The sequence below is a fragment of the Lithobates pipiens genome, unplaced genomic scaffold (assembly GCF_037356315.1).
Source record: "Lithobates pipiens isolate NorthernLeopardFrog02 unplaced genomic scaffold, aLitPip1_a1.2 Scaffold_30, whole genome shotgun sequence".
NCBI lineage: Eukaryota > Metazoa > Chordata > Amphibia > Anura > Ranidae > Lithobates > Lithobates pipiens.
In genome coordinates, this window is record NW_027507791.1 from 54,137,346 (window position 1) to 54,165,120 (window position 27,775).

Genomic DNA, 27,775 nt, shown 5'->3' on the forward strand with positions numbered 1-27,775 from the left:
AGGACCATTCTTGGTTCGAAATCTTTTGTCGACTCAAGAAGTCCGCCGTGTTGTTCAGCTCCCCTTTCAGGTGGACTGCAGAAATGGATTCCAGATTGGCTTCTGCCCACTGGAAAATGCGTCTGGCTACTACCATCAAACGAGGACTTTTGGTACCTCCCTGTTTGTTTATGTATGCTACAGCCGTCATATTGTCTGAACGGACTTGTAGATGGTGACCCTGTATTGTGGGGTGAAAGGCTAAGACCGCTCTCAGGATTGCTGTTAGCTCTTTCCAGTTGGAAGAGAAACATTTCTCTTCCGGGGTCCACTTGTCCTGGACCCAGCTTGAGCCGAGGTGGGCTCCCCAGCCCCAACTGCTCGCATCTGTTGTCAGTGTTGAAGTGATAGGAAGGACCCAATGAACCCCTTTGTTCAGGTTCTCCCTGTCCTTCCACCACCAGAGGGAGCGTTTTATCCTTGAGGGGATCAAAACTTCCTCCTCCAAATCTCTGCCCCTTAATTGTTCTAGCAGAAACCCCTGAAGGTCTCTTTGGTGGAACCTGGCCCATTGTACGGCTGGAATGGCTGCTGTCATAAGACCTAAGACCGACATTACTTCCCTCACTGTACATTTGGGGCTGCATTGAAGAAAAGATATTCTCTGCCACAGATTCAAAATCTTTTCTTCCGGCAGTATAATTTTTTGATCTACTGACTTGATCCAGTAACCCAGATACAGGATCTCCTGTGTTGGGGTTGTCTTGGATTTCTCCTGGCTGACAATCCACCCTAACCGACTCAGGCTGAGTTGAGTCAACTCCAGATCCTGAGAAAGACGACTCTCCGAGCGTGCTGTTAGGAGTAGATCGTCTAGGTAGGGAATAATTGAGACTGACTGAAGCCTCAGTGGAACTAAAGCCTCTCCGAGAACTTTGGTAAAGATTCTTGGGGAGGATGACAGACCGAAGGGAAGCGCTCGGCACTGAAAGTGGTAAACCCTTGTGTCTATCTGTACTGCCATTCGAAGGAATTTCTGGCATTCCTCCTTTATTGGAATATGCAGATAAGCATCCCTTAAATCCAGGGTAGCCATAAACATCTCTTTCTGCAGGAGATTCTTTATGGAGTAAATGGACTCCATCCGAAATCTCTTGTAACGGATGGAGCGATTCAATGGTCGGAGATTCATAATTAATCTGAATCTTCCTGACGGCTTTTTTACTACAAAAATGTGAGAGTAAAAACCGTCTCCTTGTTCCTGTATAGGGACCGGTGTCAATACTTCTTGATCCACCATCTCCCCTATCAGTAAGGGTAAGGCCCTGGCCTTTTCTGAGTGACTTGGAAGTTTTGTCACTACAAACTTTGAAGGAGGGCGGCTGTGAAACTCCAGCGCATGACCCCTTTTTATTATGTTTAAGACAAATTCGTTTGAAGTTGTCTCTTCCCATTGTGGAAGGAATTGGCTTAATCTTCCTCCCACAGGGACCCTGGCATCACTGGGGTTTGGGATCCTGATTGGGGCGGCTAAACAGTATGCCCCCTTTTCCTTTCCCTTTATGCCCCGACCAATGTTTTTTGGGGATTGAACTCTTCTCTGGTTTAGAGGGTTCTTTAAAGGGACGAAAAATTTTTCTTTGAAAATTTTTCTTTTTTGCGGGAAAGGTTTTCTTTTTATCCGCCGTCCTTTCTAAGGCGGAGTCTAATTCAGGCCCGAAGACTAAGTCTCCTGTAAAAGGGACGCTGCACAGGCGGGTCTTAGACGCCGTGTCTCCCCCCCAGGTTTTCATCCATACTGACCTCCTTGCTGCCACTGAAAGTGCTGCTGACTTAGCCGCAAATTTTACGGAGTCCGTGGAGGCGTCAGAGATGAAACTGGTGGCCTTAAAAAGCATAGGGAAGGATTTCAGAAGCTCCCCCCTAGGAGTGCCTGCTTTTAAATGTTCTTGAAGTTGCGACAACCAGAACTCCAGGTTTCTAGCTACACAAGAAGTGGCTAGAGCTGGTTTTAAGCCTGCCATAGAGGCATCCCAGGCCCTCTTTAAGACAATGTCAGTTCTCCTGTCCATTGGATCTTTCAGGTGACCCATATCTTCAAAAGCCAGATCAGCTTGTTTTGAGATTTTGGACAAAGGGGCGTCTAGTTTAGGATTTTTATTCCAGACCGCCTCTGGGCTCTCATCAAAAGGGAACCTTCTCTTAAGGGATTTAGGAAAGAAAACCTTTTTATCTGGTTCAGACCACTCCTTAAGGACAAGGTCAGAAAGCACCTTATGTATAGGAAAAACCCTTGCTTTCTTTTTCCCCAGAGCCTCATACATTTGATCATGTCTAGATAACTGAGTTTCTTCCTCCTCAATTTCCAGCGTATCATAGATAGCCCCCATTAGCTCATCTACTTCCTCAAGAGACAATCTATACTTTGAGGCTTTGGATGTTACTTGATCCTCTTCCTGACCCGAGTCAGTGTCAGAGGAATCGGGGCTAATCAACGTGGGGCTAGGCTCCCTGATCATACGGGGCTCCCCTGAGCTGGGTGTTGTAAGGCATGGTGAGGAAGAGATTATAGTTGCTTTACTCGTGGAGGCAGCTGCAGCTGATCCTACGTCAGTGATTAACTCCCGGAGGGACTTAAAGGTCGACGCCATTTCCTCTTTAAAGGAGCCCAAAAACTTTGCTAAAGGGGAATCTGCCTCAGATTTAAGCAAGCTTGCAATGCATTGCTTGCATAGGGCTTTGTTAGAGCCAGAGGACAACCTATTCCCACAATTAGGACACTTTTTGCGGCCTGTCTTGTCTTCCCTTGGGATATCTTTAGCCTGAAATAAGAAGACAAAGGATTTCTTAGCGTCAGCCCCATGTCCCTCCTTCAATCACCAAGTGCAAACAATCTCACTGTGAGTAAACCGCCACCGTGGGGCACTACAGGACCCAGCCTACAAACACCACCACTCCACCAGAGTAATAGCATGCCCAGCAGCCTACCTGGGATTGGCTGGTGCCTGTCTCCGCCGGAGTATCCTGGGGAATAGCCTCCATGGTCCCCCTCTGATGCTCCCGATCCCGCCGCTAGTCCGGTATTGCTGGACGCTGGTCGGGCTTCACAGGCACAGCGCTGGCTCTCCCTCTCCTCCTTGTACCTTTAGAGACCCGGAACCGGAAGTCTCGGCACGCAGTGATGACGCGGTTCCGCCGGAAGTGACGCTCGGCGTCTCCGACCCCACCGCAACAAGGAGCTGAGATGGAGGTTCCACTCACCGCTCCTGGGGGAAACCAGCGCCATTCTGCCCCTGGCCACCTCGGCACTGGAAGGAGGAGGGTAACGGGTCTGCTCCGAATCAGCTGGACGGTACCCGAGCCGTTTAAAAAAGGTATGGACCCAAAACTGCAGCCAAGGAATAGGACCCGGTCCCTCATGGCTACAGGTTCTCAGGCAGCCCCTGAGAGGGGCCTTCAGGTTCCTGGCAACATGTTCCTCCGACGGAGGAAACACAAATGACTGACCAGGGACCTGAGGGACCGCCTTTTGAACTGTGGCAATGTGTTTCCTGGGTCGATGGGAGGAGCTCCATCTCTCAAGGGCTGTCCTGGAAGAACACTTGGGAAATCTGCTTACAAACTCGTTCGGTGTCCAATCACAGCACAGGTCAGCAGGGGGTGTGCGCATGTGCACTGCCAAACCATGACGTATGGGTACGTCGCAGTGCCTGGCAGTGCTCCCGCTTGCAGTATATCCACTGTGAGCGGGACAGCAGGAGGTAACGGTTTAAACAAAACCTGTTGTCTATTACATATACAGGATCTACTTTCTGCTTAGTAGTACTACTTACATATTACCTAGGGAGGCTTGGCATCACATGTTGTAAGTATTAACTAAGGAGACTCGGCATCACATGTGGGTATTACCTAGGGAAGCTTTGCATCACATGTGGGTATTACATAGAAAGGCTTGTCATCACATGTGGGTATTGAATAGAAAGGCTCTGCATCACATGTGAGTATTACATAGAAAGGCTTGGCATCACATGTGGGTATTACATAGAAAGGCTCGTCATCACATGGGGGTATTAAATAGAAAGGCTTGTCATCACATGTGGGTATTAAATAGAAAGGCTTGGCATCACATGTGGGTATTACACATAAAGGCTTGGCATCACATGCGGGTATTACATAGAAAGGCTTGTCATCACATGTGGGTATTACCTAGGGAAGCTCAGCATCACATGTGGGTATTACATAGAAAGGCTCGTAATCGCATGTGGGTATTACATAGAAAGGCTTGCCATCACATGTGGGTATTACATAGAAAGGCTTGCCATCACATGAGGGTATTACATAGAAAGGCTCGTCATCACATGTGGGTATTAAATAGAAAGGCTCGGCATCACATGTGGGTATTACATAGAAAGACTTGGCATCACATGTGGGTATTACATAGAAAGGCTCGTAATCGCATGTGGGTATTACCTAGGGAAGCTCGGCATCACATGCGGGTATTACCTAGGGAGGTCTGCATGGAAATACAGCCTGTCTAGGAACACCCACTCCTCTAGCCTAGCATCCACCCATCAAGGCATTTTAATATTTACCTAACTCCTCCCAAGAGCCACCCCACTGTATCAGGGCTGAGGACTCTCAAGAGAAGTACTGAGGCAGGGTGCTGTGATGTTTTCAGCAAGCAATGTACTGCCAGACCCTCACAGAAACCATGATCTGCCTTAACTGCATAGAGAAGCACTGAGACTTCGTGTTTCCTGCTAGCCTCTAAATCACTGTATTGAATACAACAAAAAGTCCCAACAAATTACTTAATTACTTAAATAAACACTGCAGCGATTATTCCCACACACACACATTGCCTTTAAAAGTAGGAAGTAGGGGTCTCAAACTGGTGGCCCCCCAGCTGTTGCGAAACTACAAGTCCCATGAGGCATTGCAAGGCTGACAGTTACAAGCATGACTCCCACAGGCAGAGGCATGATGGGACTTGTAGTTCCGCAACAGCTGGAGGGCCACCAGTTTGAGACCCCTGCTTTAAAGCAATCGTTCTGAAGTCTCAGAAACACTTGCTGTGTTGGCAGTTAATGCACTGATTTTAATTTTGCCTGGAGCTCCTTTTTAAGGTATTTATTATTTCCTGTCTGATAGTAAAGATGAAATCACCTCAATGTAAACATAATAAAATATATACAGCATATCTTAACAAACCAGCAACACGACACATTGTAATTAGGCTGTCAGTAGGATTGATGATATGAAGAATGGCTCACCTGTGTATGGTTGTATGTGCCCAGATTATCCCTGCTGCTTACAACATCCATGTCTGCTTGCGGCGGAGGCTGTTGTCTGTGCAAAGAATAATTACTACATAATAAATCTTCGGATATTTACATAGTGTGTAACCACTGTCTGAAGCTCATACAACGTGAATAACATTAAATGACATTAAAATGTCCAATAAGACAATTCAATAAGAAGGGCCCAATTGAAAAGCTCTATATTTTTATAACATTGGTCAATGATGGAAGAACCACAATGAAAAGAAAACTAGTATGAGGTTGTTTTCCTGTTTAACTGACAGGCTTTGTAGAAAGTGGAGAACGAATGGGATGAAACCGAGGAAAAGACAAAAATGGGGGATAAAGCCGGGTACACACGGGCCGAATGTTGGGAGACATTTGCCAGTTAAAAAAAAAAAAAAAACAGCCAGCATTCGCCCCGTGTATGTTGGATGAGCATGCTGGAAAACCAGCAGCCGACCGACTCCCAATCAGTGCTCTCAGCCAATGGTGGAATGCGCTGATTGGAGTGTTCTGGCGATGGGAGCCATTCCCCTGTGAGAACACAACAGCCAATTAACTGGAGTTCTACTTTAAGTCATTTCTGGTGGGGACTAATAATTACTACTATGACAGATGTATTTACCTCCTTGACCCATACACATTTCTCCTTTCTATGTAACAGCTTCACATGCAATTTGAGAGCTTCAAGATCCGGACAATGTAATAACAGAGTTCCTATTTCTGCAGACAGTGAGTTACTGATGAAGCTGAACACACTGGGGTTGATTTGCTAAAGCAGGAATGTGCAAAATCTGGTGCAGCTGTGAATAGTAGCCAATCAGCGTCTAACTTCAGACTGTTCAATTAAGCTTTGACAAAAAAAAAAAAGAAAAAAAAAAAAAAAAAAAATGGAAGCTGATTGGTTTCTATGCAGAACTACACCAGATTTTGCACTCTCCAGCTTTAGTAAATCAACCCCAGTGTTTTTGGTATGTCAGGGCACCAGACAGATCGTGAAGAGTGCAGTAGTGGCTGGTGCTCAAAATTTTTGGAGGGGCGCAAAAAAACTGAAAAATACAAACAAACAAACTGAAAAATACTGAATCCCCCCCCAATCAATTGCAGCCTCACTGTGCCCATCAACTGCAGCCATTGTGCCCATCAATTGAAACCACTGTGCCCATCAACTGCAGCCACTGTGCCCATCATACGCAGCCACTTGTGCCCACTGAACCCCCACCCCCACTTGCGGCTCTGGCAGCATCCAGCCCCCCCCCCGCCACCACCCACCCCCCCGTGCATGGCTCTGGAAGCACCGAACCCACCCCCAGGCACCTCTGGTAGCGTGCACACGAACACACACACACACACACACACACCCCGCGGCTCTGGCAGCACCGAACCCTGTGCTCATGTGGCAGAGGGGACTTAGCGCAGCAGCTCCTCCATCGCGTCTCCTCCGCTTCTCTTCCTAAGTGGCAGGCATCCAATAGGGTAGCTGGTGCTTTAGCCAACCAGGAAACAGGTCTGCCGCCTGGGGAGGAAGGTTAGTGTGAAAATAGTGAAAATGAATTCCCTATCGTCACACAATTGATGGGATCAGGGCATACTCTCTGCGCCCTGAGCCCACCCTATTTTGAAGCCTATCAGGTGCTTCAAAAGTACCACCCCCGCCATAGGAATCCATGTATCCGGTGTCTTGAAAGGGGGCGGTCGCATTGATGGGGGAAAGGGTTGGATCGTGCACGGGCAGCCACTGGAAGAGTGCCAGAATGACAGAAGAATGTAAACTACATTCCAGGCTAACGCAAGATAACAAGATCACAGCACAGCTAAAACGTAACACTAGGTGGCAGCAAAAAAGCACGCTTTTGTTAGAGTAAGTTTTATTAACTGGGCCTGTAACTGGACTTAACTGCGCCTCTGAAAAGATTATGTACACCAAAATTCTTTTTATAATTCTGGTAGCTGCATGTGACACCCACTCCCCGTTATGACATTATAATCCTTCTTTCTAACCTGGTGGCAAGCTGCCCCGGGCCCATTTCCAGAGGGTGGGAGATAGTCTGACTTAGTGGAGGCCTTGGCATAGTGCTGGAGAGAGCAGAACGTGTTTCCTGACTGGTATTCCTAGGAAAAAGGACAAAGACATGTAAGGAATTTTTTTAGCAAGTGAGGCATCTGCCATCATAAAAGAATGCAATTGTAGAGTATTATATAAAATGTGAAACAATTTTTATTGCCAATGCTGTAGCTATGCTGCAGTGTAGTGTATGGGCATAGCACAGAAGAGAGAAAAGTCACTTGTAACACATGATGGCACAAGTGTCATAACAATGTCACCCCTGTAGTATGGATAACATAACAGCCTGCCTGTGCAGGAGGAGGTTGTGTACTGTTGGGCGTCAGTGAGCAGCAGAGCATTTAAGTAGCTGTAGTGAGGAGGAAGAAGCATTGATGGAGGATATATGACGTAGAGATGGTGGGAGGATGCCCTGGTCTGCAACAGTTAAAGCTGGGTATGCATGTTGAGTTTTTTTTTTTCTTCTTTAATTCAACTAGTGGGTTGAACAAAAAACTCAGATTCCCACATCCACACAAGCAATGTGGCTGCAGGGATCTCTCCTGACTGCAGGAAGGCCCCAGGTCGTCAGAAAAGTAAATCTACGTACTTCACGTTGGTGTTTGTGCAGATGATATATTCTATTTCATCAGAGTACGGGTTCTGAAAGGTGAAGGAGCTGGTTCTCATCAGCAACCAATCACGGTTTTTGGACCGAAACCGAAACATAACAGACAGCACCTGGCCTTTTAATTTCACCACCTTGAAAGAGAAAAAAAATAGGAAACTAGCACAAAAAAACAATATTAAAACAACAGATAAAAAGACAATCAGTGAACTACTAATTCTACCCAGCATATTTGGCACAGCAACAGCATTTCAAATGGATAGTTGACCAATTTTACTTTGAAGTGATATTATAGCCTTCATTTTTCTTTTCGCCTACCAATTTCTACTGCTGAAGTGAAGACTTACAATATACACCGATCAGCCACAACTTTATGATGGTAGTCAGTTCCTGAAGTTCCCAAAGGAATTTAGGGAAAGCTGTACTGAGGGATCTGGCTTCATGTAAGTCCTTGGGCACATACACTATATTGCCAGAAGTATTGGGACACCTGCCTTTACACGCACATAAACTTTAATGGCATTTCAGTCTTAGTCCGTAGGGTTTAAGGGAACGCTTAAGCCTTAGGTGTCAGTATACCAAGACATTTTGGACAATGTCATGCTCTGAACTTTGTGGGAACAGTTTGGGGATGGCCCCTTCCTGTTCCAACATGACTGCGCACCAGAGCACAAAGCAAGGTCCACATCAGTGCCTGACCTCACAAATGGAAGAATGGTCAAACATTCCCATAGACACACTCCTAAACCTTGTGGACAGCCTTCAACTCTTCTGGGAAGGCTGTCCACAAGGTTTAGGAGTGTGTCTATGGGAATGTTTGATCATTCTTCCATTTGTGAGGTCAGGCACTGATGTGGACCTAAGACTTAAGCATTCCCTTCACTGGAACCAAGGTGCCAGGCCCAACTTCTGAAAAACCACCTCACACCATAATCCCCCCTCCACCAAATGATTTGGACCAGTGGACAAAGCAAGGTCCATTAAGACATGGATGAGCGAGTTTGGGGTGGAGGAACTTGACTGGCCTGCACAGAGTCCTGAGCTCAACCCGATAGAACACCTTTGGGATGAATTAGAGCGGAAGCTACGATCCATGCCTTCTCTCCAACATCAGTGACTGACCTCACAAATGCGCTTCTGGAAGAATGGTCAAACATTCCCATAGACACACTCCTAAACCTTGTGGACAGCCTTCCCAGAAGAGTTGAAGCTGTTATAGCTGCAAAGGGTGGGCCAACTCAATACTGAACCCTACAGTTTAAGACTGGGATGCCATTAAAGTTCATGTGCGTAAAGGCAGGCGTCCCAATACTTTTGGCAATATCGTGTATATGCCCAAGGACTTACATGGAGCCAGATCCCTCAGTACAGCTTTCCTTAAATTGCTTTGGGAACGTCAAGAACGTACTACCATCGTAAAGTTATGGCTGATCGGTCTATATTGTAAGTCTTCACTTCAGCAGTAGTTCATGTGTGTGTAAAGGCAGGCATACAAATACTTTCGGCAATATACAGTATAAAGAGACTAAAACATGTATTGTGGAATGTTTCCTTGGTTCATGGGAATGTATTGGTCTACAAAACTTATAAGTGTTTAATACTACAGCATACAAAGCTCCATAGAGGGTCAGTAGAAATGCAATTCCTCCAGCCTGTGCCATCTATGTCTCTGCTTCACGCATCAATCACCCTCAAACGCCCAACTACGGTCTGAATCTGATTGGTGGTTGCAGGAAACTTCACTTCTGGGATTTATTTTTTGCACCAGGTAGTCCGTCTAATGGACAACATGCAGAATGTCTTGGCATCACCAGGCTACAGATAAAAAGGAATGTGGCGGAATGATGGCTTGCGTGTATATATGTGTATGTGTGTGTGTGTGTGTGTATTATATAGTATATCCATACATATATACACACACACACAAACACACCGTATATACTCGAGTATAGGCAGAGGCATATCATTTTCAAAAAACTGGGAAAACGTATTGACTCGAGTATAAGCCTAGGGTGGGAAATGCAGCACTGAGTAAACAATGACCATCTGCAGCCTCACTGTGCCCATCTGCAGCCTCTCTGTGCTCATTTTCAGCCTTACTATGCCCATTTTGCAGCCTCACTGTGCCCATTTTTCAGCCGTACCTGTTTCATGCCCATCTGCAGCTGTACCTGTGATAACTAAAACAGCAGGTGTCTCCCTCTGTTTCATGCAGTCTGTTCAGCGGCCGTCCATTGTAACAAAGCCCCGCCTCCTCCTCGTCCGTGATAGGGGGAACACTGATACACTGATACAGCAGTGTTCCGTCTATCAAGGATGAGGAGGAGGCGGGCTTTGTTACAATGGACTCAAGTCCCTCCGACATAGAAAAAAGTTCCTGCACTAGTTGGAGGTGACTTCAGAACGACATGCAATGACTTCTGTTAAGGAAGTATGCAAGCCGTGATGAAGTCATGCTGTGCGACTTTGAAACCGTGCAAATGTGAACTGGCCCTTAGTTCAAAATACCTGGTATTTCCCAATATAAGGGGATATGTGACTACTTGATAATGTGCAGAGAAGAGATTGTGCCTAATAGCCACATGATGCAGGGACTCATACCACCACTGCTGCCTCTTGGCTACGATATTGTGTTTAATAGATGTTTTTTCACCTAAAGTGGAGTTCCGCTTGAGAAAAAAAATTAAAAGTCAGCAGCTACAAATACTACAGCTGCTGACTTTCAATAATCGGACACCTGTACCAGGGTCAAGCGATGCTGGGGAACAAAGACCCGCTCGTCTCTCCCTCCTCTCTGCGGCGCTGGCATTGTCACTGTGGACGCCCAGCTGTGGCTTTACAGCTGGGCACGCACTGCGCTTCGCGAGCCGCGCGGCATGCCGTGACTGGCCCGGGCAATCATCTGGGACCTGTGACGTGTCCCAGATTTCCCGAGAGGGAGGGGGGAGAGGTAATCTCCCTTCCGATGCTGCGGTGTTCCGGGAGGAAGTGGGAGCTGGAACCCTCTAAAAAGAGGGTATTGCACCCCCCCCCAAAAATGACATGCCAAATATGGCATTTCAGGGGGTCACCTTCCCTTAAAGCGGAAGTTCCATTTTTGGGTGGAACTCCACTTTAATGCATCCTATGCATTAAGGTGAAAAAACACCAGGCAGTCACTGGCTCCTCAGCTCCCCGTTTTACTTACCCGAGCCCCTCCATCTCTTCCCTGGGGACGCGCTCTCCCTCTCTCCATGGGGTCCTGGCTCTTGGATAGATTGATAGCAGCGCAGCCATTGGCTCCCGCTGCTGTCAATCAAAGCCAATGACATGGGCGGCAGGGTCGAATCTGGCATTCGTGTCTATTGACGTAAATGCTGGACTCGGGAGCACCCCCGCAAGGTAACCCTCTCGGGAGGATGCTTTTCCTAGGGGGTTACCTGATGCTGGTAGGAGCCACAAGAGCCGCTGGGGGATCCCAGAAGACTATGTTCAGGGCCACTCTGTGCAAAACAAGCTGCACAGTGGAGGTAAGTATATGTTTTTTTTTTTTTTTTTAAACAACAAACGATCCTTTACAATCACTTTAATTCAGTTGAACCATCCTGTCTCACAAACAGATCATAAATATTTCCAAGTATGCAAGTGTGAAGGTCCATAATCAAATCTTACCTGCTGAAAACTGTCTCTGAGAAGTTGCTGGTCTTCTGGGTGGGCAAACTCCACTATGTCCTTCCCTAGGAGTTCCTAAATTGAAGACAACACTTATCAGACCGAGAACATTTACTGTGAACTGCAAAGCTAGTAGCTGCAAACTGCAAACACCATAAGGAATAGAATATAGCAAGAACGGAAAATAGGGATAGGGTGGGAATCTTCATTGGGGACATCGGTTTCATTTACGTAGGAGAGACTTTTCTGACTTCCTGAAGCATCTCTAGTACAAGATGCAAGAGAAGTTTCCTCAACGGGACACAAGACAGGAAAGAGCGAACTTGACAGGGGTTTTAACCCTTCCCCACTCCATCCAAGACAAAAAAAAATTAGGTATTGGCTAATGATATACTTAAAAGCCCAACTCCAAGAAAACATAAAATTCCCCACTGCAGTGGGGCTGTGCCCGCACTGCAAGAGTTATGAGCTCATTTTGTCTAGGGGACAGGAGAAACAATTGTACTTGGACCCTGCTTTGGTCATTATGAGGTCAGGACCCATGACATCTAAAAGCGAGAAGGAGAAGAAGTTGCAGGGAATGGCCTAGCTTCCGGGAGAAGCCAAGGATTGGGTAGGTAAATCAATCTTTTTTTGTTCACCTAGATCAGTGATGGCGAACCTTGGCACCCCAGATGTTTTGGAACTACATTTCCCATGATGCTCAACTACAATGCAGTGCCAGAGCATCATGGGAAATGTAGTTCCAAAACATCTGGGGTGCCAAGGTTCGCCATCACTGCCCTAGATCAAAACAATAAATGAACCCTTTCCGTGTGGACACAGCCCTACTTTTTTTTGCCCCAGAGCTGGCTTTTTTAAAGTAAATATATCAAGACAGAAAAATAGGAGTATGACAGCTTGACCACTTAAAGACCAGGCCAGACCAGCTCTCGCTGTAACAATTGCGGCAATACTACACATGTGTGGTTTGAACACTAATTACATTTGCGGGCGCAACTTACGTATGCGTTCGCTTCTGCGAGCGAGCAAGGAGGGATGTGGAGCTTTAAATTTCATTTTTCTTATTCTATTTACTTTTTTTTATTTTTAACACGGTCCCTTTACATATTTTTTTTTTTAGCACTTTCATTGCTGTCACAAGGAATGTAAACATCCCTTGTGACAGCAACAGTCACGTGTCAGGTATTTTTTTTGGAGGGCTCTGGGGTCTATTAGACCCCAAAATCCCTCCTTTACACATAAAAGCTTTCAAAACGCCAAGTTTGGCTGTTTTGAATACTGACATTTTATTAAATCTGATGCCTTTAAAGCGGAGGTCCACCCTAAAGTGGACCTTCCGCTCATTGGAATCCTCCCCCCCTCCGGCGCCACAATTGCCACCTTTCAGGGGGGAGGGGGGTGCAGGTACCTGTACAGTACAGGTATCTGCACCCACTTCCGGCGTAGATTCTGCAGAAGGTACGCCCCTTTCCGCAGAATCTACGCCCCTTTCCGAAAGTCCCCCGCTGCCTGCTGGGAAACACACGGATCCCAGAGACAGCGAGGACTATCCTTATTGCGCAGCACGACTCGCGCATGCGCAGTAGGGAACCGGGAAATGAAGCCGAAAGGCTCCACTTCCTGATTCCCATACCAAAGATGGTGGCGGCAGCACCCGAGAGACGATCGAGAGATCGGCTTCGGGTGCCGACATCGCGGGCGCGCTGGACAGGTAAGTGTCACTATTTTAAAAGTCAGCAGCTGCAGTATTTGTAGCTGCTGGCTTTAAAAAAAAAAAAAAAAAAAAAAACGGCGGACTCCCGCTTTAACACTCTAGTAAACCAGAAGTGATGTCATGACATTGCTTCTGCATTACTAGATCCAAGACCCGATCAAAGCCGATTCTGGCTTTGTTTGGGTCTCCGGCCAGCCGGCGGACACACCAGGTGGTCACTCGGGTCTTCGGGTGGGACGGGAGAGCCCGGGCGGAGCAGCGGTGTGGGGTATGTCCCCTCTTGCTGCTTGTGAGAACAATCGAACGGCTGCTTAGCTCGCATTGGTTGTTAACACAGGAAAGCCGACCGTCGACTCTAAAAAAAAAAAAAAAAAAAAAAAAAAGGTACCGGGGTGACCGGCATCACCCCGGTACAACCATTTGAACATAATGGCCTATAGGTACATGGTTTTGCAGCAAGTGGTTAAGTGCCAACTTGCTAAAATGAAAACAGCTATGACCAAACTTGCTGCATAAGGGCACATACTGTAAGTCACAAACTGCATTTTGTTTAGTGCATTTTAAAATGCATTTTGATGATTTTCTCTGCATATTATATTTCAGGCACCCAGACTAAAAAAATGTATGAACTTAATCTGGCACAAAACACAGGAAAAAAAGACCAATGCGCAGTACCAGTGCAGGAAAGGAACAGGTGTAGGACCCGTCTGAAGCACTGACTGCATCCTGTATCTACTCACCTGTGGTTGGTAGCCCACAGTGGAAGCGCACCGATGGTCAACAAACGTAAACATGCCATTGATGTTGTGCCGGGAGATGAACTCGATTGGCTGGCATACGCTATTCATATCTGTACAGTTAGGAGCGCTTGTTACCTGTTTAAAAAAAAAAAATAAGTAAATTATTTTGGGAATAGCATTCACTTACAGCTGGTTGGGACCCCTCTAAAGCACTATCGTTTGAAACTCTGGACTTGAAACATATGGAAAAACACAAATTACCACCCGATAACTCCTTTTTTTTAGGAATCCTCCAGGATGATAAGCTCATGTGACCATCCTGGAGGAAGACAGGTAATGCAATGTAACCCCATCATTATCAGCGATCAAATGACGTGCCCCCAGTTCGGGAGTTAGCATGCACGAGTGCCCCCATAGCAACCGGCTTGCTATGGGGGCACTCAGCAAGGGGGAGGGGCCATCGTGAGCATCAGCAGGGGATCCGAGAAGAGGAGGATCAGAGCTGCTCTGTGTAAAACCATTGCACAGAGCAGGTATATATATAAAATATATTACGTGTGTGTGTGTGTATATATATATATTAATATTTTATATATATATATATATATATATATATATATATATATTTTTTTTTTTTTTTTTAAATAAGAGCATTCATTAACACTTTAACCACTTCCATACCGGGCACTTTCCCTCCTTCCTGCCCAGGCCAATTTTCAGCTTTCAGTGCTGTCACACTTTGAATGACAAACGCGTGGTCATGCAACACTACTGCACCCAAACTAAGTTCCCATAAATAGAGCTTTCTTTGGGTGCTATTTGATCACCACTTGAGTTTATATTTTTTGCTAAACAAAGTAAAAAAGACCAAAATTGAAAAAAAATAAATAAATAAAGATTTCTTCATTTGTTATAAAATGTGGTTTTCTCCTTTACTGACGGGCACTTATGAGGTGGCACTTATAGCACTGATATGCAGCACTAACAGGCAGCACTGATGGGCACTAATAGGCAGCACTAACAGGTGTTACTGATGGGAGCTGAGCTGATGATCAATGCGCTGATTATCAGCGCAGACCCCCCCCTCTGACAGGAGAGCCACCAATTGGCTCTCCCTGTCAGCGCGAACCGAGGAAAGCCATTCACTGGCACTTCCTATTTACCGCTGTGATTGGTCACAGCTAAACACATAGTAAAGAGCCTACGTCATAGGCTCTTTACCTTGATCAGAGATGCGGTGTGTCAGAGCAACGCACAGCACCACTGATCGCCAAGCTGTGTGTCCCCGGGGCTGCGCACGAGCAGCTTACCCTGCTGGATTTCATATGACTTCCAGTCAGGATAACAGAGCCACAGTGCGGACATCAATCCACAATAGGGCGGGCAGGAAGTGGTTAATTAACAGTAGGAAAATCACTCAAAAAAAAAAAACCCACCTGCAATCTGCCAATAGCAACCAGGCAGAACTTGTTGCTCTGTCCAGTTTCCTGGTCATCATCCGGTAAGGAAACACCTAAACACAGAAGAAAAGAATCCAGCTCTATGTAACAATCAAAAAGCAATATAATAAAATTACTTAATGTTGCCTTGTCATCATGTTGCATTTTGTAGGCTGAATGTATGAAATTAGAACTTACTCAAGCTCCTATTAGTCTACTAATTTGTTTTACCGTTTGTCGATAAATGGCTAGGTAGTCCTCTTCCACCCCTGACACGTCGACGAGTGTCAGAGCCTGACGTCACCGAGGCATTTGGCTGGTGCCCATGAAACCTTGTGCCCATTGTCTGTCACCAAGAACGTGTGCACTGTGTCCTCTGCATTGTGATTATAGTAGATTGCAGAGATCAGGTTCGCAGGCAGCGGTGCTATTTACATCAGTGCAGGTGTCAGGACCCGCGTCTGAACTTGCGACCTCTGCGGTGTCTGGTGATGTCTCTTCTTGCTGAGCCACTTGGGATGCTGTACAGCTCCCTGTACAATTCCTCAGATAATTTTGTCTTGTACCTTGTTTGTCATGAACCTTTAACACTTTTACTCCTCCCATTAAGTTCTTACTTAAGCCATGCCTTTGCACTTCCTGTTTGCCAGATTATTGTGCTGTCTCCAGCCAATATCCTGCTCTCGTCACTCCTGCTGCTGTCCGTATCTTTGCTACTACGTTACCGACCCTTGGCTTCTTCCTCAACTATGCTTCTGCTTTATCCCAACCTGCAACCAGTTTAAACCAACCTTTGGCTTGTTTACTGACTATGCTTCTGCTTGATCCCCATCGGCTATATCTGCTACTGGACCATGGCTTGCTCATCTTTTGATTCTGAGGACCGCAACCTGGTTCTATCAAACAGCAAAACCTATCTCCACCATCAGGCAATCTGGTGAATGCTGGTTAGTATTAGAACCCGCACCTCGGATGAGCCCGTGTCATCTGCCAAGGTGAACTGCTTGTGGACTTATCCATCTGGTTGGTGGGATTCTCTCTATTGTTGCAAGTGGGGTTGTGCCTTAATCTGCCTTGTCTTGTTTTTATATATATTCTTGATCATCTCATCTGCAGTCGGGAATAATTTCTTGGCGAGTTGTAGTAGATAGTCCGTTTAGTATGGTACTAGTGTACGTTTTTAACATTGGGGTTCATGAGAGTGAGATAATTGTTTGGTTGTTTACGAGCTTCTATTTTTACCCTGAGGGGTTCTATATAGGGATTGATGTACCACATTGGCATACAGGATACTAATACCATGTTTGTTGCAGACACAGACACATACATCTCTTATGTATTAAATTCTTTTGGGACCTTTATTTGTTGGGTAAGTTTGGGGGTGTGGTGTCGCCATCATCTTCGTGCCTTAAAGGGGTTGTAAAGTCAGAAGATTTTTTTTTAATCTTAGTGCATTCTATGCATTAGGATAAAAAAAAAAATCCTTCTGTGTGTAGCAGCCCCCCTAATACTTGCCTGAGCCCCATCTCGGTCCAGTGATGTCCAAAAGTGTCTCGGCCGTCCAAGACTCTCCCTCCTGATTGGCTGAGACACAGCTGTGGCGTCATTGGCTCCGGCTGCTGTCAAAGTCAGTTAGCCAATCAGGAGACAGAGCAGGCGCTGCCAGGCCACGGCTCAAGTGTCTGAATGGACACAGGTTGCTGTGACTCGGCTTGGGTGCCCCCATAGCAAGCTGCTTGCTGTGGGGGCACTCGACAGGAGGTAGGAGCACAGAAGAGGGACCCGAGAAGAGGAGGATCTGAGCTGCTCTGTGCAAAGCCACAGGGCAAATAAGTATAACACATTTATTATTTTTATAGAAAAAAAATAAAAAAATAAAAGACTTCACAGTCACTTTAAATCCCCCGTAGTGTTGACTCTGGTCTTTCCTGAGGGTCAGTTCAGTGCTGTTTACATGTTCGCCCACCCCTTTTCTTGTGTCCCCCCTTTTATTTCTTTATTCTACTTTTTCCCTTCAAATGTGGATGGTTTAATTATTGTGTTGTCAATCAGTAGGCGTCTGATATGTGATGAATGTGATGTGTATAAATTATGTAATGACTCATTTATTATGTTATTTGTCAGCTACGATATTTCAAAGAGTGAACAACAAAGTGGATCCTGAAGAAGCTCTTTTCAAGCGAAATGCGTTGATCTGTGTCTTTTATACGTTTTGAAATGTACTTTTTATACCAGACTGTATCTGATGATATAATAATACATGTTTTTATGCTTTGCTTATTTAAATGTGGAAATAAAAAAAATGTTATTTTATTATGGAAAAGAAAAATGTTATTTTATAAATTACTCTTTTTTGGATTTGTGTATTGGCACACTAAAATTCCCCTTTTCCCTTTGGAGGTACATGGGGAATTTTTTATTTTCCTATTGATATCAGTGATTACTAGGAGGTAGAAACTCTTCATTGCTCAAGGAACCCTGGTTGAGAAACCCTGCTCTATAGGCCAAGAGTTCAACAGGTCTAACCGGTGTTCTTTTTATAAATCTCCCACAAGTTTTCTATAAATTCTTGCTGGAACAAGTATAGGGGTAAAATGAATGTAGAATTAAGAAACCGAGTTCCAAGAAATTTGGCTGCAGGTTCTTTTAGGGTAATTTCACATATATGCGAAATGGATGCATTTTGAATTGAATCTGATTCACATGACTGAAGTAAACCGAACTTGCTTTCTATGGAGCCGGTTCACATACGTCCGGGCCAGCCGCAGTCCATTTTTAAGTCCAGTTCAGGTGCGATTTCAAGTAAAAATTTACACCTGAACCTGTGATCAAAAATGCACCGGACTCCTTTTAAAAAAAAATCACACTGAAGCCACGGCCGGTCATGTAAACTGAGGTCCTCCCTGACGAAGTCCCTTAGGACGTAACGCGTACGGGTGAAGGAGCTATCTTGCGGACGTCACCAGCTGCCATCTCTGGATCTTGGGATGCTATGTTTTTAGTTGTATGCTGGCTACTTGGTTTTACATGCAGCGCGATATTGGCGCCATCACCTTATGCCACATTATGGATCTTTTTTAAATAAAGTAACGGAGAGCACTTAGAACGTGTCCCCTTATCTTTTTATACATTTGCCCTGGATGTTCAGAATTGACTGCCGTGCTGGAGAATACCATCATCCCACTGTGGATACAAGCATCTTTGAACCCCTGTCTTATCAGGGGTCCACCATTTCTGGTAAGAGCATTTGCTTGCCAGTGGAGGGCTTGTCACCTAGAATTACCAGTGGATTGGGTTTTCCATTCTCTCACGAGGGGTCTCATCTTCCGTTCTGGGACTTGTAGTTCTTTTACATTTATGGATGGACTTTTTCCTTTATTTATATTGCGCTGCACTAATTTCTTTATTTTGTATATGTAAACTGAGCCTTAAAGGGAAACCAGCACTAAAAGAAATAGGTTGCTTGCTCTCACTGATCTCCTTCCAAGGATGGCCACCTTTCTCAACCAATAATACTCTGAGCTTGAGCGTGTAGAAATTGAACTTAGAACGGCATAATTCAAATTAAAGCGGAACTTTAGTCAACATTTAAAATATAACATGTAACACCGAACGGTTTCTCCCTAGGCAGTGCAGTAAGCAAAGAAATGTACCTTTCAGAAGACAACCAGATTTACTCCCTCTCCCTTGGCAGCTTTACACATGGGCGGTTCTCTTCATGTCCCGGCACCAGAAGCTTGCCGAGAATGAGAAGGTCTCACGGGTCAGCAGAGCAGGGAGAAGTTATCAGGAGATCCTGGTCTGCTGACATCAGTCATGGATATCTCAGTAGCTCAGACGGCTTGTGCAGTAGTTTTGGTCAGTGCAGGAGACAGAAAGCAGGAGCACTACAGGTAAGACAAACAGAGGCACTGCAGCAGAGACATACGGAGGAGGCACAACAGCACGCAGAGGCAGTACAGAAGGGACATGCAATGGGGGCAGTGCTGAAGACACACAGCGGGGCAGTGCAGGAGAAAGAAGCAAAAAAGACTGTATAGGAAAGACAGGGAGCAAGGGCAGTGCTCAAAAGATCTGGAACAAGGGAAGCTTTATCATATCACATATTATGCACAAATAAATGCCTGGGTATAAGACAAGGCTGTGGATGCTCTGCCTGCTTCTAAACCAGAAAACATAGTGACGTCTAGGAAGCTGTGGGCCTGGAAAGGAATACGTTCATTGACATATACAGCAGAAATTGAGACATAATTTAAAAAAAAAAAGGACTTTTCAATTAAGTATACTGCAGAAAGACCAGTATTGACTTAAGTTCCGCTTTAAAGTGTTACTAAAGGCATATTTTTTTTTTAATCTAAAATAATAAACATGTTATACTCACATGCTCTGTGCAATAGTATTGCCTTGAATTCCTCTTCTGGGGTCCCTTGCCAGCGATCTTGGCTCCTCTCCTTCTCCATATACCCCAAAAGCAAGCTGCTTGCTGTGGGGGCACACGTGTTCCCATTCCCGGGCTGCGTTTGTCTATGGAGCCGCCCCCTCCACCCTCACAGTATTTAATTGACAGCAGCAGAAGCCAATGGCTCCTGCTGCTGCCCGAGTCCCTGTGTTGCGGGGAAGAGAGGAGAGATCCAGTCGTGGCTCGATTGAGGATTGGAGGTAAGTATTTAGGGAGGTAGGAGAGGATGCAGCAAGCTGCAAAATGTTTTTTTTGCCTTCATGCGTGAAGGTAAAAATGCATAAAGGTAAAAAAAAAAATGCATGAAGGTACCTTCATGCATAAAGGTAAAAAAAATGCATGAAGGTACCTTCATGCATAAAGGTAAAAAAAATGCATGAAGGTACCTTCATGCATAAAGGTAAAAATGCATGAAGGTAAACAAAAACATTATGGCTTTCGAACCACTTTAACTTCATTACAACGGATGTAAAATTGAATCCTTTACTCCTAGAAAAAAAAAATGGCATTCCTACCTGCAGGTGGCCAAGCTTTGATATACCCTGTGCAGTGTACAACCACAAACTGCGGCTCCCCGTCCTTGGGTGGGCCCAGGCTGTTTCTTCAAAAGAAAAATCAACAGAAAAATTAGCCACAAAAAAACAAGAATAATTTGACATTCTTACAACATGATTGACAAGCAATATAATTTATGACCGTTACCTGCATCTGTTCCTCAAAAAAGTGAGCCTGTTCATGGAGGTGGGGTCAACCGCAGTGTTTCCACACCTGGATAAGGAAAAGCATTCACAGAGATTAGCAAAGACATCAACTAAATAGAGAACCAGCAGACAGTATAACACCCCCTCACTACTGTGCATTGAGAGTTTTGGTCTCTAAGGTCGAACTTTAAAAGAAAACATTTGCCAGTTTTAGCAAAAGATTTCCAGCATATACGATCAGCCGAAACTAAATAGGAATTCTGACTTGCCTGTAAATTCCTCATCTTGTTGGACCCACATTCCACATCGGGAACAGATCACTCCTGTACAAAAATCTCGCCAAACAGATACAAGACTAATATGCGCATGGGGTTGCAAAATAATTGGAACAGTGGGTGCAAAGGGAAAGCGTTTGCAGCCTTAGGAGTTTTAAGTGGACCACGGCTGGAGACAGCACTAGTAGATGCAAACGGCTAATCCTTCAGCTTCAAGATAGTGCAGAATGTATTGAGAAGAGCTGAAACCGCCTCATTCAGATTTGGAGTGATGGCAGCAAACTGCGACTCCTCCAGGGTAAGCTCAGCAGTTAAGGTCTCAAGAGTCTCTGTGGTCGATGGCTCAAAAGCCACCAAGGCTGCAGAGGCACAACAAATCTGGAATCTGCATGGGGGGGCATGGAGTGTGTTTGTAGCCTCTGTGATCAGAGCCAACAAATAAATAGATGATTTAGGACATACCCTGTTTCCCCTAAAATAAGACCTAGTGTGATTGTCGGTGATAGCTGCAATAAAAGCCATACCCCCCAAATAAGCCCTAGTTAAAGTCCTTGTAGGTCTTCTTTTCAGGTTAGGGCTTATTTTTGAGGAAACAGGGTAGGGCTTATTTGGGTGGTAGGGCTTATATTGCAGCCAACACCGACAGTCAGGCTAGGTCTTATTTTAGGGGAAACAGGGTAAGATTCTTGCATGACTATTGTAAAGATTTCAGCTGACAGGGCAGAGGACCCAGCCGACACAGATAAAGAAAATTTTGAGGATGGAGCAGAACACCTAAGACAGTGATGGAGAACCTTGGGGCACCCCAGATGTTTTATAACTAAATTTCCATGATGCTCAACTACACTGCAAAGTGCATGAGCATCATGGGAAATGTAGTTCCAAAACATCTGGGGTGCCAAGGTTCACCATCACTGACCTAAGAGCAGAGGCGAGCAAGACGGCAGGTTGCAGGTATCAGCACCATCAGTAAGCCAAATGCAAGCAGCCTACAAACTGTTAGTAGAAAGTGAGCCGGAACACCCATTACACGGGGACTGTTCTCCTAAAGTAGGGGTCTCAAACTGGCGGCCCTCCAGCTGTTGCGAAACTACAAGTCCCATGAGACATTGCAAGGCTGACACTTGCAAGCATCACTCCTGCCGGCAGAGGCATGATGGGACTTGTAGTTTCATAACAGCTGGAGGACCGCCAGTTTGAGATCTCTGTCCTAAAGTATATCCCCCTGTCTTCTACAACTCCTACAGCCTTCATAAGGAAAAGGATGTTTGGGACTTGGTATGAGGCCAGGACATAGAACGTCAAGTCTCCATGCAAACTCCTACAGCGTGGTCTTTGATAATCTCTTTCTCTGACCAGCTCTTCTAACCTACCCATAGACTTTGACTATCTCCTGTTGCATGTCTGCAGCCTCTTGACATTTTTCTGTAACATTACATTTGCTGAATATCATATATGACCCCTCAGTAATGTTGGGGGCTGCAATTGGCCAGCCCAAGGATGAGGCACTATTCCTTCCACTGACACCAATGATGGGGCACCATTTCTCCCACTGCACTAATGATGGGGCACTATTCCTTCCACTGACACCAATGATGGGGCACCATTTCACCCATCGCACTAATGATGGGACGTTATTCGTTTTACGGACACAAATGATGGGACACTATTCCTCCCACTGACACCAAAGATGGGGCACCATTTCTCCCACCACACCAAAGATGGGGCACTATTCCTTCCATTGAAACCAATGATGAGACACTATTCCTCCCACTGACACCAATGATGGGGCACCATTTCTCCCACCACACCAATGATGGGGCACTATTCCTTCCACTGACACCAATGATGGGGCACTATTCTTCCCACTGACACCAATGATGGGGAACTATTCCTCCCACTGACACCAATGATGGGGCACTATTCTTCCCACTGACACCAATGATTGGGCACTATTCCTCCCACTGACACCAACAATGGGGCACTATTTCTCCCACTGACATCAATGATGGGGCACCATTTCTCCCACCACACCAATGATGGGGCACTATTCCTTCCACTGACACCAATGATGGGGCACTATTCTTCCCACTGACACCAATGATGGGGAACTATTCCTCCCACTGACACCAATGATGGGGCACTATTCTTCCCACTGACACCAATGATTGGGCACTATTCCTCCCACTGACACCAACAATGGGGCACTATTTCTCCCACTGACATCAATGATGGGGCACCATTTCTTACACATACACCGATGACGGGGCACAATTCCTTACACATACGCCAAAGATGGGGCATTATTCTTTTTACTGGCACCAATGGGTTCTTCCACTGACAAACACTGGGGCAATTTTCCTACCCATGATACCAATAATGGGGGCACTATTCCTCTCAATGACACCAATGAAGGGACACTATTCCTCCCAATGACACCAATGATGGGGCACTATTTCTCCCAATGACACCAATGATGAAGCACTATTCCTCCCACTAATGCAAGGGGTGGGGCATTATTCCACCTCTCACTGACAACCAAGCCTGGGACATGATGTACTCCCACTGGCCACAGTCTGCATAAGCCGGCCATACATCTATCAAAAATCTGTAGGGACTGGACAAATTTCGATCCATGTATGGGTTAGCTGGTTGTACACAAGATGATCGATCGACTTGCGTACAACCAGCCTTTTGTGTTTTTCCCAAAAGATCAGTGCCGCTGGCTATCGGCTATCGCAAGCAAAACACTGATCATTTTTTTCTCCTGGAGGAAGCAGGCTCCTTTCTGGCAAAATAGAATAGTTCAGTGGGAGGCGTTCAATATGGATGAGGAATCAGTTATATTTATTTTTTGTTTTGTTTTTTTAACTCGCTAGTTAATTAATCATATATGGCCTGCCTCAGACAATGAATCAGGATAATCAGCTCTAATCAATCAGCAGGGTGTGTTTCCAGAAAGCAGTAAAGCTGGTTCAGTAGTGGCAGAGTGATTGTCCAAGCTGTGCAAAGCTACAGAAAATTACAAATCCGTCAGAAATGAAAGCAAACACATATACAGTAAGTATTCTGTGTATTCCACTTCCGGACTGCTGCACGCCAATCTACGTTCTGATTTTGATGGGGGATACCGCTGTTATGGCAGCAGCTAGCTGTCATAACCCCGGTATCCTTGTGTTTGGCCGGCGGTCCGATACAAGATAAAAGTGGTCTCTGCTGCGAATTTGCGCCCCAAGCCCCCCAAACAACCACCCCCCCCCCGCTCAGGTGCCCTCTACTGCTTACTGGAGCCGTTGGCAGCAGAGGAGGCGATCGGATGCTGTGCCTTCCTTGGCATGGAGACGAGGGATGGGAAGATGGCACCCATCTCTATGACATTGCAGGGCGGAAGCGACGTCAAAACGTCACTTCCACCCATAGCTCTTAAAGGGACTTTTTTTTTTAATTCTTTTTTTAAATGACAATTTTTATATATATTTTTTTTATTGTATTTTAGTGTAAATATGAGATTTGAGGTCTTTTTGACCCCAGATCTCATATTTAAGAGGTCCTGTCATGCTTTTTTTCTATTACAGGGGATTTTTACATTCCTTGTAATAGGAATAAAAGTGACACTTTTTTTTTAACACTGTAAAAATAAAAAATAAAAAGGTAAAACAAGTAAGAAAAAACAAAAATTTTTTCAAACGCGCCCCGTCCCGCTGAGCTCGCATGCAGACGCGAACGCATACATACATATGAAAACGGTGTTCAAACCACACATGTGAGATATCGCCACAATCGGTAGAGCTAGAGCAACAATTCTAGCCCTAGACCTCCTCTGTAGCTCAAAACATGTAACCTGTAGAATTTTTTAACCACTTAAGCCCCGGACCATTTTGCAGGCCATAGACCAGAGCACTTTTTGCGATTCGGCACTGCGTTGCTTTAACTGACAATTGCACGGTTGTACGACGTGGCTCCCAAACAAAATTGACGTGCTTTTTTTTGGTGGTATTTGATCACCTCTGCGGTTTTTATTTTTTGCGCTATAAACAAAAAAAAGTGACAATTTTGAAAAAAAATAATTTTTTACTTTTTGCTATAATAAATATCACCCAAAAATTTATAAAAAAACTTTTTTTTCCCTCAGTTTAGGCCGATACGTATTCTTCTACATATTTTTGGTAAAAAAAAAAAAAAAAAAAAAAAAAAATCGCAATAAGTGATTATTGATTGGTTTGGGCAAAAGTTATAGCGTTTACAAAATAGGGGATAGTTTTATGATATTTTTATTAATAATTTTTTTTTACTAGTAATGGCGGCAATCAGCAATTTTTATTGTGACTGCGACATTATGGCGGACACATCAGACATTTTTGGGACCATTGTCATTCATTCATTCCTGTGTAAATGACATTGGTAGTGAAGGGGTTAACCACGAGGTGGCAGTGTAGGGGTGAAGTGTGTCCGAGGGGTGTGTTGCTAACTGTGTTTTACACATCACTGATCTCTGCTCCAATCACAGGGAGCAGAGATCAGTAACACTGTCGCTAGGCAGAATGGGGAGATGCTTGTTTACTTTAGCATCTCCCCGTTCTTCCCCTCTGTGAGGTGATTGCGAGTATCCCTGTGGCAATCGAGACCACGGGACCCGTGATCGGACTCATGGAGGTCCCGACCAGCGCGCATGTGATGGCACGGCGGCAAATTTAAAGGGGCGTACCTGTACACCCATTTGCCTGTCTGTGCCATTCTGCCGACGTACATCGGCGTGTGCCGGTCGGGAAGTGGTTAAACGTCGCCTATGGAGATTTTTAGGGGTAAAAGTTTGTCGCCATTCCACGAGCGGGCGCAATTTTGAAGCATGACACATTGGGTATCAATTTACTCGGTGTAACATTATCTTTCACAATATTAAAAAAAATTGGGCTAACTTTACTGTTGTCTTATTTTTTAATTCAAAAAAGTGTATTTTTTTCCAAAAAAGTGTGCTTATAAGACCGCTGCGCAAATACGGTGTAACAAAAAGTATTGCAACAACCGCCATTATATTCTCTATGGTGTTAGAAAAAAAAATTATAATGTTTGGGGGTTATAAGTAATTTTCTAGCAAAAAAAAAAAATTTTTTTTTTCAACTTGTAAACAACACATCTAAAAAAGAGGCTCGGTCCTTAAAGAGGGAGTCGGCAAAAAGTTTTTTTTTTAAAGTCAGCAGCTACAAATACTGCAGCTGCTGACTTTTAATAAATGGGCACTTACCTTTCCTGGAGTCCAGCGATGTCGGCAGCCAAGGCCGAGCAATCGTTCGGCTCTTCGGCTGCTGACGGCGCCATTCTTGGTGAGGGATTCAGGAAGTGAAGCGTTGCGGCTTCGGTTCCCTACTGCGCATGCGCGAGCCGCACAGCGCAACGGGAATGGTCCGCGTTGTCTCTGGGACCCGTGTGTGTCTCAGCAGACAGCGTGGCGGGGCAGGAAGAGGAATAGACTCCTGTGGGAGTCTATGCCCGGAAGTGGGTGCAAATACCGGTCTTGGACAGGTATCTGCACCCCCTCCCCCCTGAAAGGTGCCAAATGTGACACCGGAGGGGGGAGGGTTCCAAAAAGCGGAGATTCAATTTTTGTGTGAACCTCAGCTTTAAGTGGTTAAATATATTATATTTAATATTGCTAATGCAGTTTGCAAGAGAAGAACATTTACCTCATCCTACAGATAAACGACCTCCGGGATCCCATACACATCCTCATAGAGGACTGCTGGCCCTCTTTCTTTACTGTGCCAGTCTTCAAATCCAAAATGCGTCCTGCAAGTAAGATGCCAATCATGTTACATACTACCCAGGTAACAGTCGCATGTGGATCAGCTCATTAGCACAAATGGTAACCACCTACCCGTCATGGCATTCTCTGCTGTAGATAACTGCTCCCGCAGCTTGTCCACATCATCTGGATGGATTTGGTCATACATGGAGCTCCCAAACCACTCGGACTGGGGCTGATTGAGAACCGGAGTCACTGAATCGGACACATAGACAATCCGACCCGTCTCACAGGACACCACAAACAAGAAACCATCCGCAGCTTCCAAGATAAGATGTTTCAACTCCTACAAAAGAAAAAAAAACACAGAAGATTAACCACTTGCCGACCGCCGCACGACGATGTACGTCGACAGAATGGCACGGGCAGGCATACGGGCGTACCTGTACGTCCCTGCCTTCCCGCGGGTGGGGGGCCCGATCGGGCCCCCCCCGGTGCCTGCGGCGGTCGGTATTCATTCGGGAGCGATCCGGGATGAGGGGGCGGCCATTCATTCATGGCCACCCCCTCGCGATCGCTCCCGACGAATGGAAATGCTCCGTGACATCACTTCCTCTCCTGTAATGTAAACACAGGAGAGGAAGTGATGTAATCTCTCCTCCGTGTCGGTATTTTTCGTTCCGGCACCGAGGAGAGAGGATCGGTGAGTTGCACCAACATGACACTACACAGTAGAACATGCCAGGCACACTCACACCCCCCCTTCACCCCCCGATCACCCCCCCAATTACCCCTGCCCCCCCAGTCACAGTGACACCAATTGCATTTTTTATTTTTTTTATTTTGCATTGGTGTCATTTGTGACTGTAATAACTGTTAGGGCAGTTAGGGTTAGCCCCCTTTAGTTCTAATGTACCCCCCTAACCCCCCCAATAAAGGTTTAACCCCGTAATCACCCCCCGTCGCCAGTGTCACTAAGGCTGGGTTCACATTGCAGCGGTTTATGAGAACGGATGTGATTCGCACGGCACTGCAAATCACATCCGATCTCTGTGCGATTCGAGTTCAGCCATACAGATAGTATGGCTGAATTTGCGCC

General features: G+C 45.5%; 1 protein-coding gene across 2 annotated transcripts in view; it reads right to left on the reverse strand.

Moving 5' to 3' along the window:
* The window catches only part of ARNT (aryl hydrocarbon receptor nuclear translocator), a 117,722-nt gene that overhangs the window by 15,960 nt on the left and 73,987 nt on the right, over window positions 1-27,775 (reverse strand). For both annotated transcript variants that reach the window (XM_077464239.1, XM_077464238.1), the window contains 10 exons: window positions 26,809-27,022; window positions 26,618-26,720; window positions 20,663-20,728; window positions 20,476-20,561; window positions 15,499-15,575; window positions 14,063-14,197; window positions 11,606-11,680; window positions 7,937-8,088; window positions 7,284-7,394; window positions 5,253-5,328 (listed from right to left, as the gene is read on the reverse strand). In XM_077464239.1, the coding sequence (XP_077320365.1) occupies window positions 5,253-5,328; window positions 7,284-7,394; window positions 7,937-8,088; window positions 11,606-11,680; window positions 14,063-14,197; window positions 15,499-15,575; window positions 20,476-20,561; window positions 20,663-20,728; window positions 26,618-26,720; window positions 26,809-27,022 (1,095 nt within the window). The remainder of the gene's footprint in view (window positions 1-5,252; window positions 5,329-7,283; window positions 7,395-7,936; window positions 8,089-11,605; window positions 11,681-14,062; window positions 14,198-15,498; window positions 15,576-20,475; window positions 20,562-20,662; window positions 20,729-26,617; window positions 26,721-26,808; window positions 27,023-27,775) is intronic.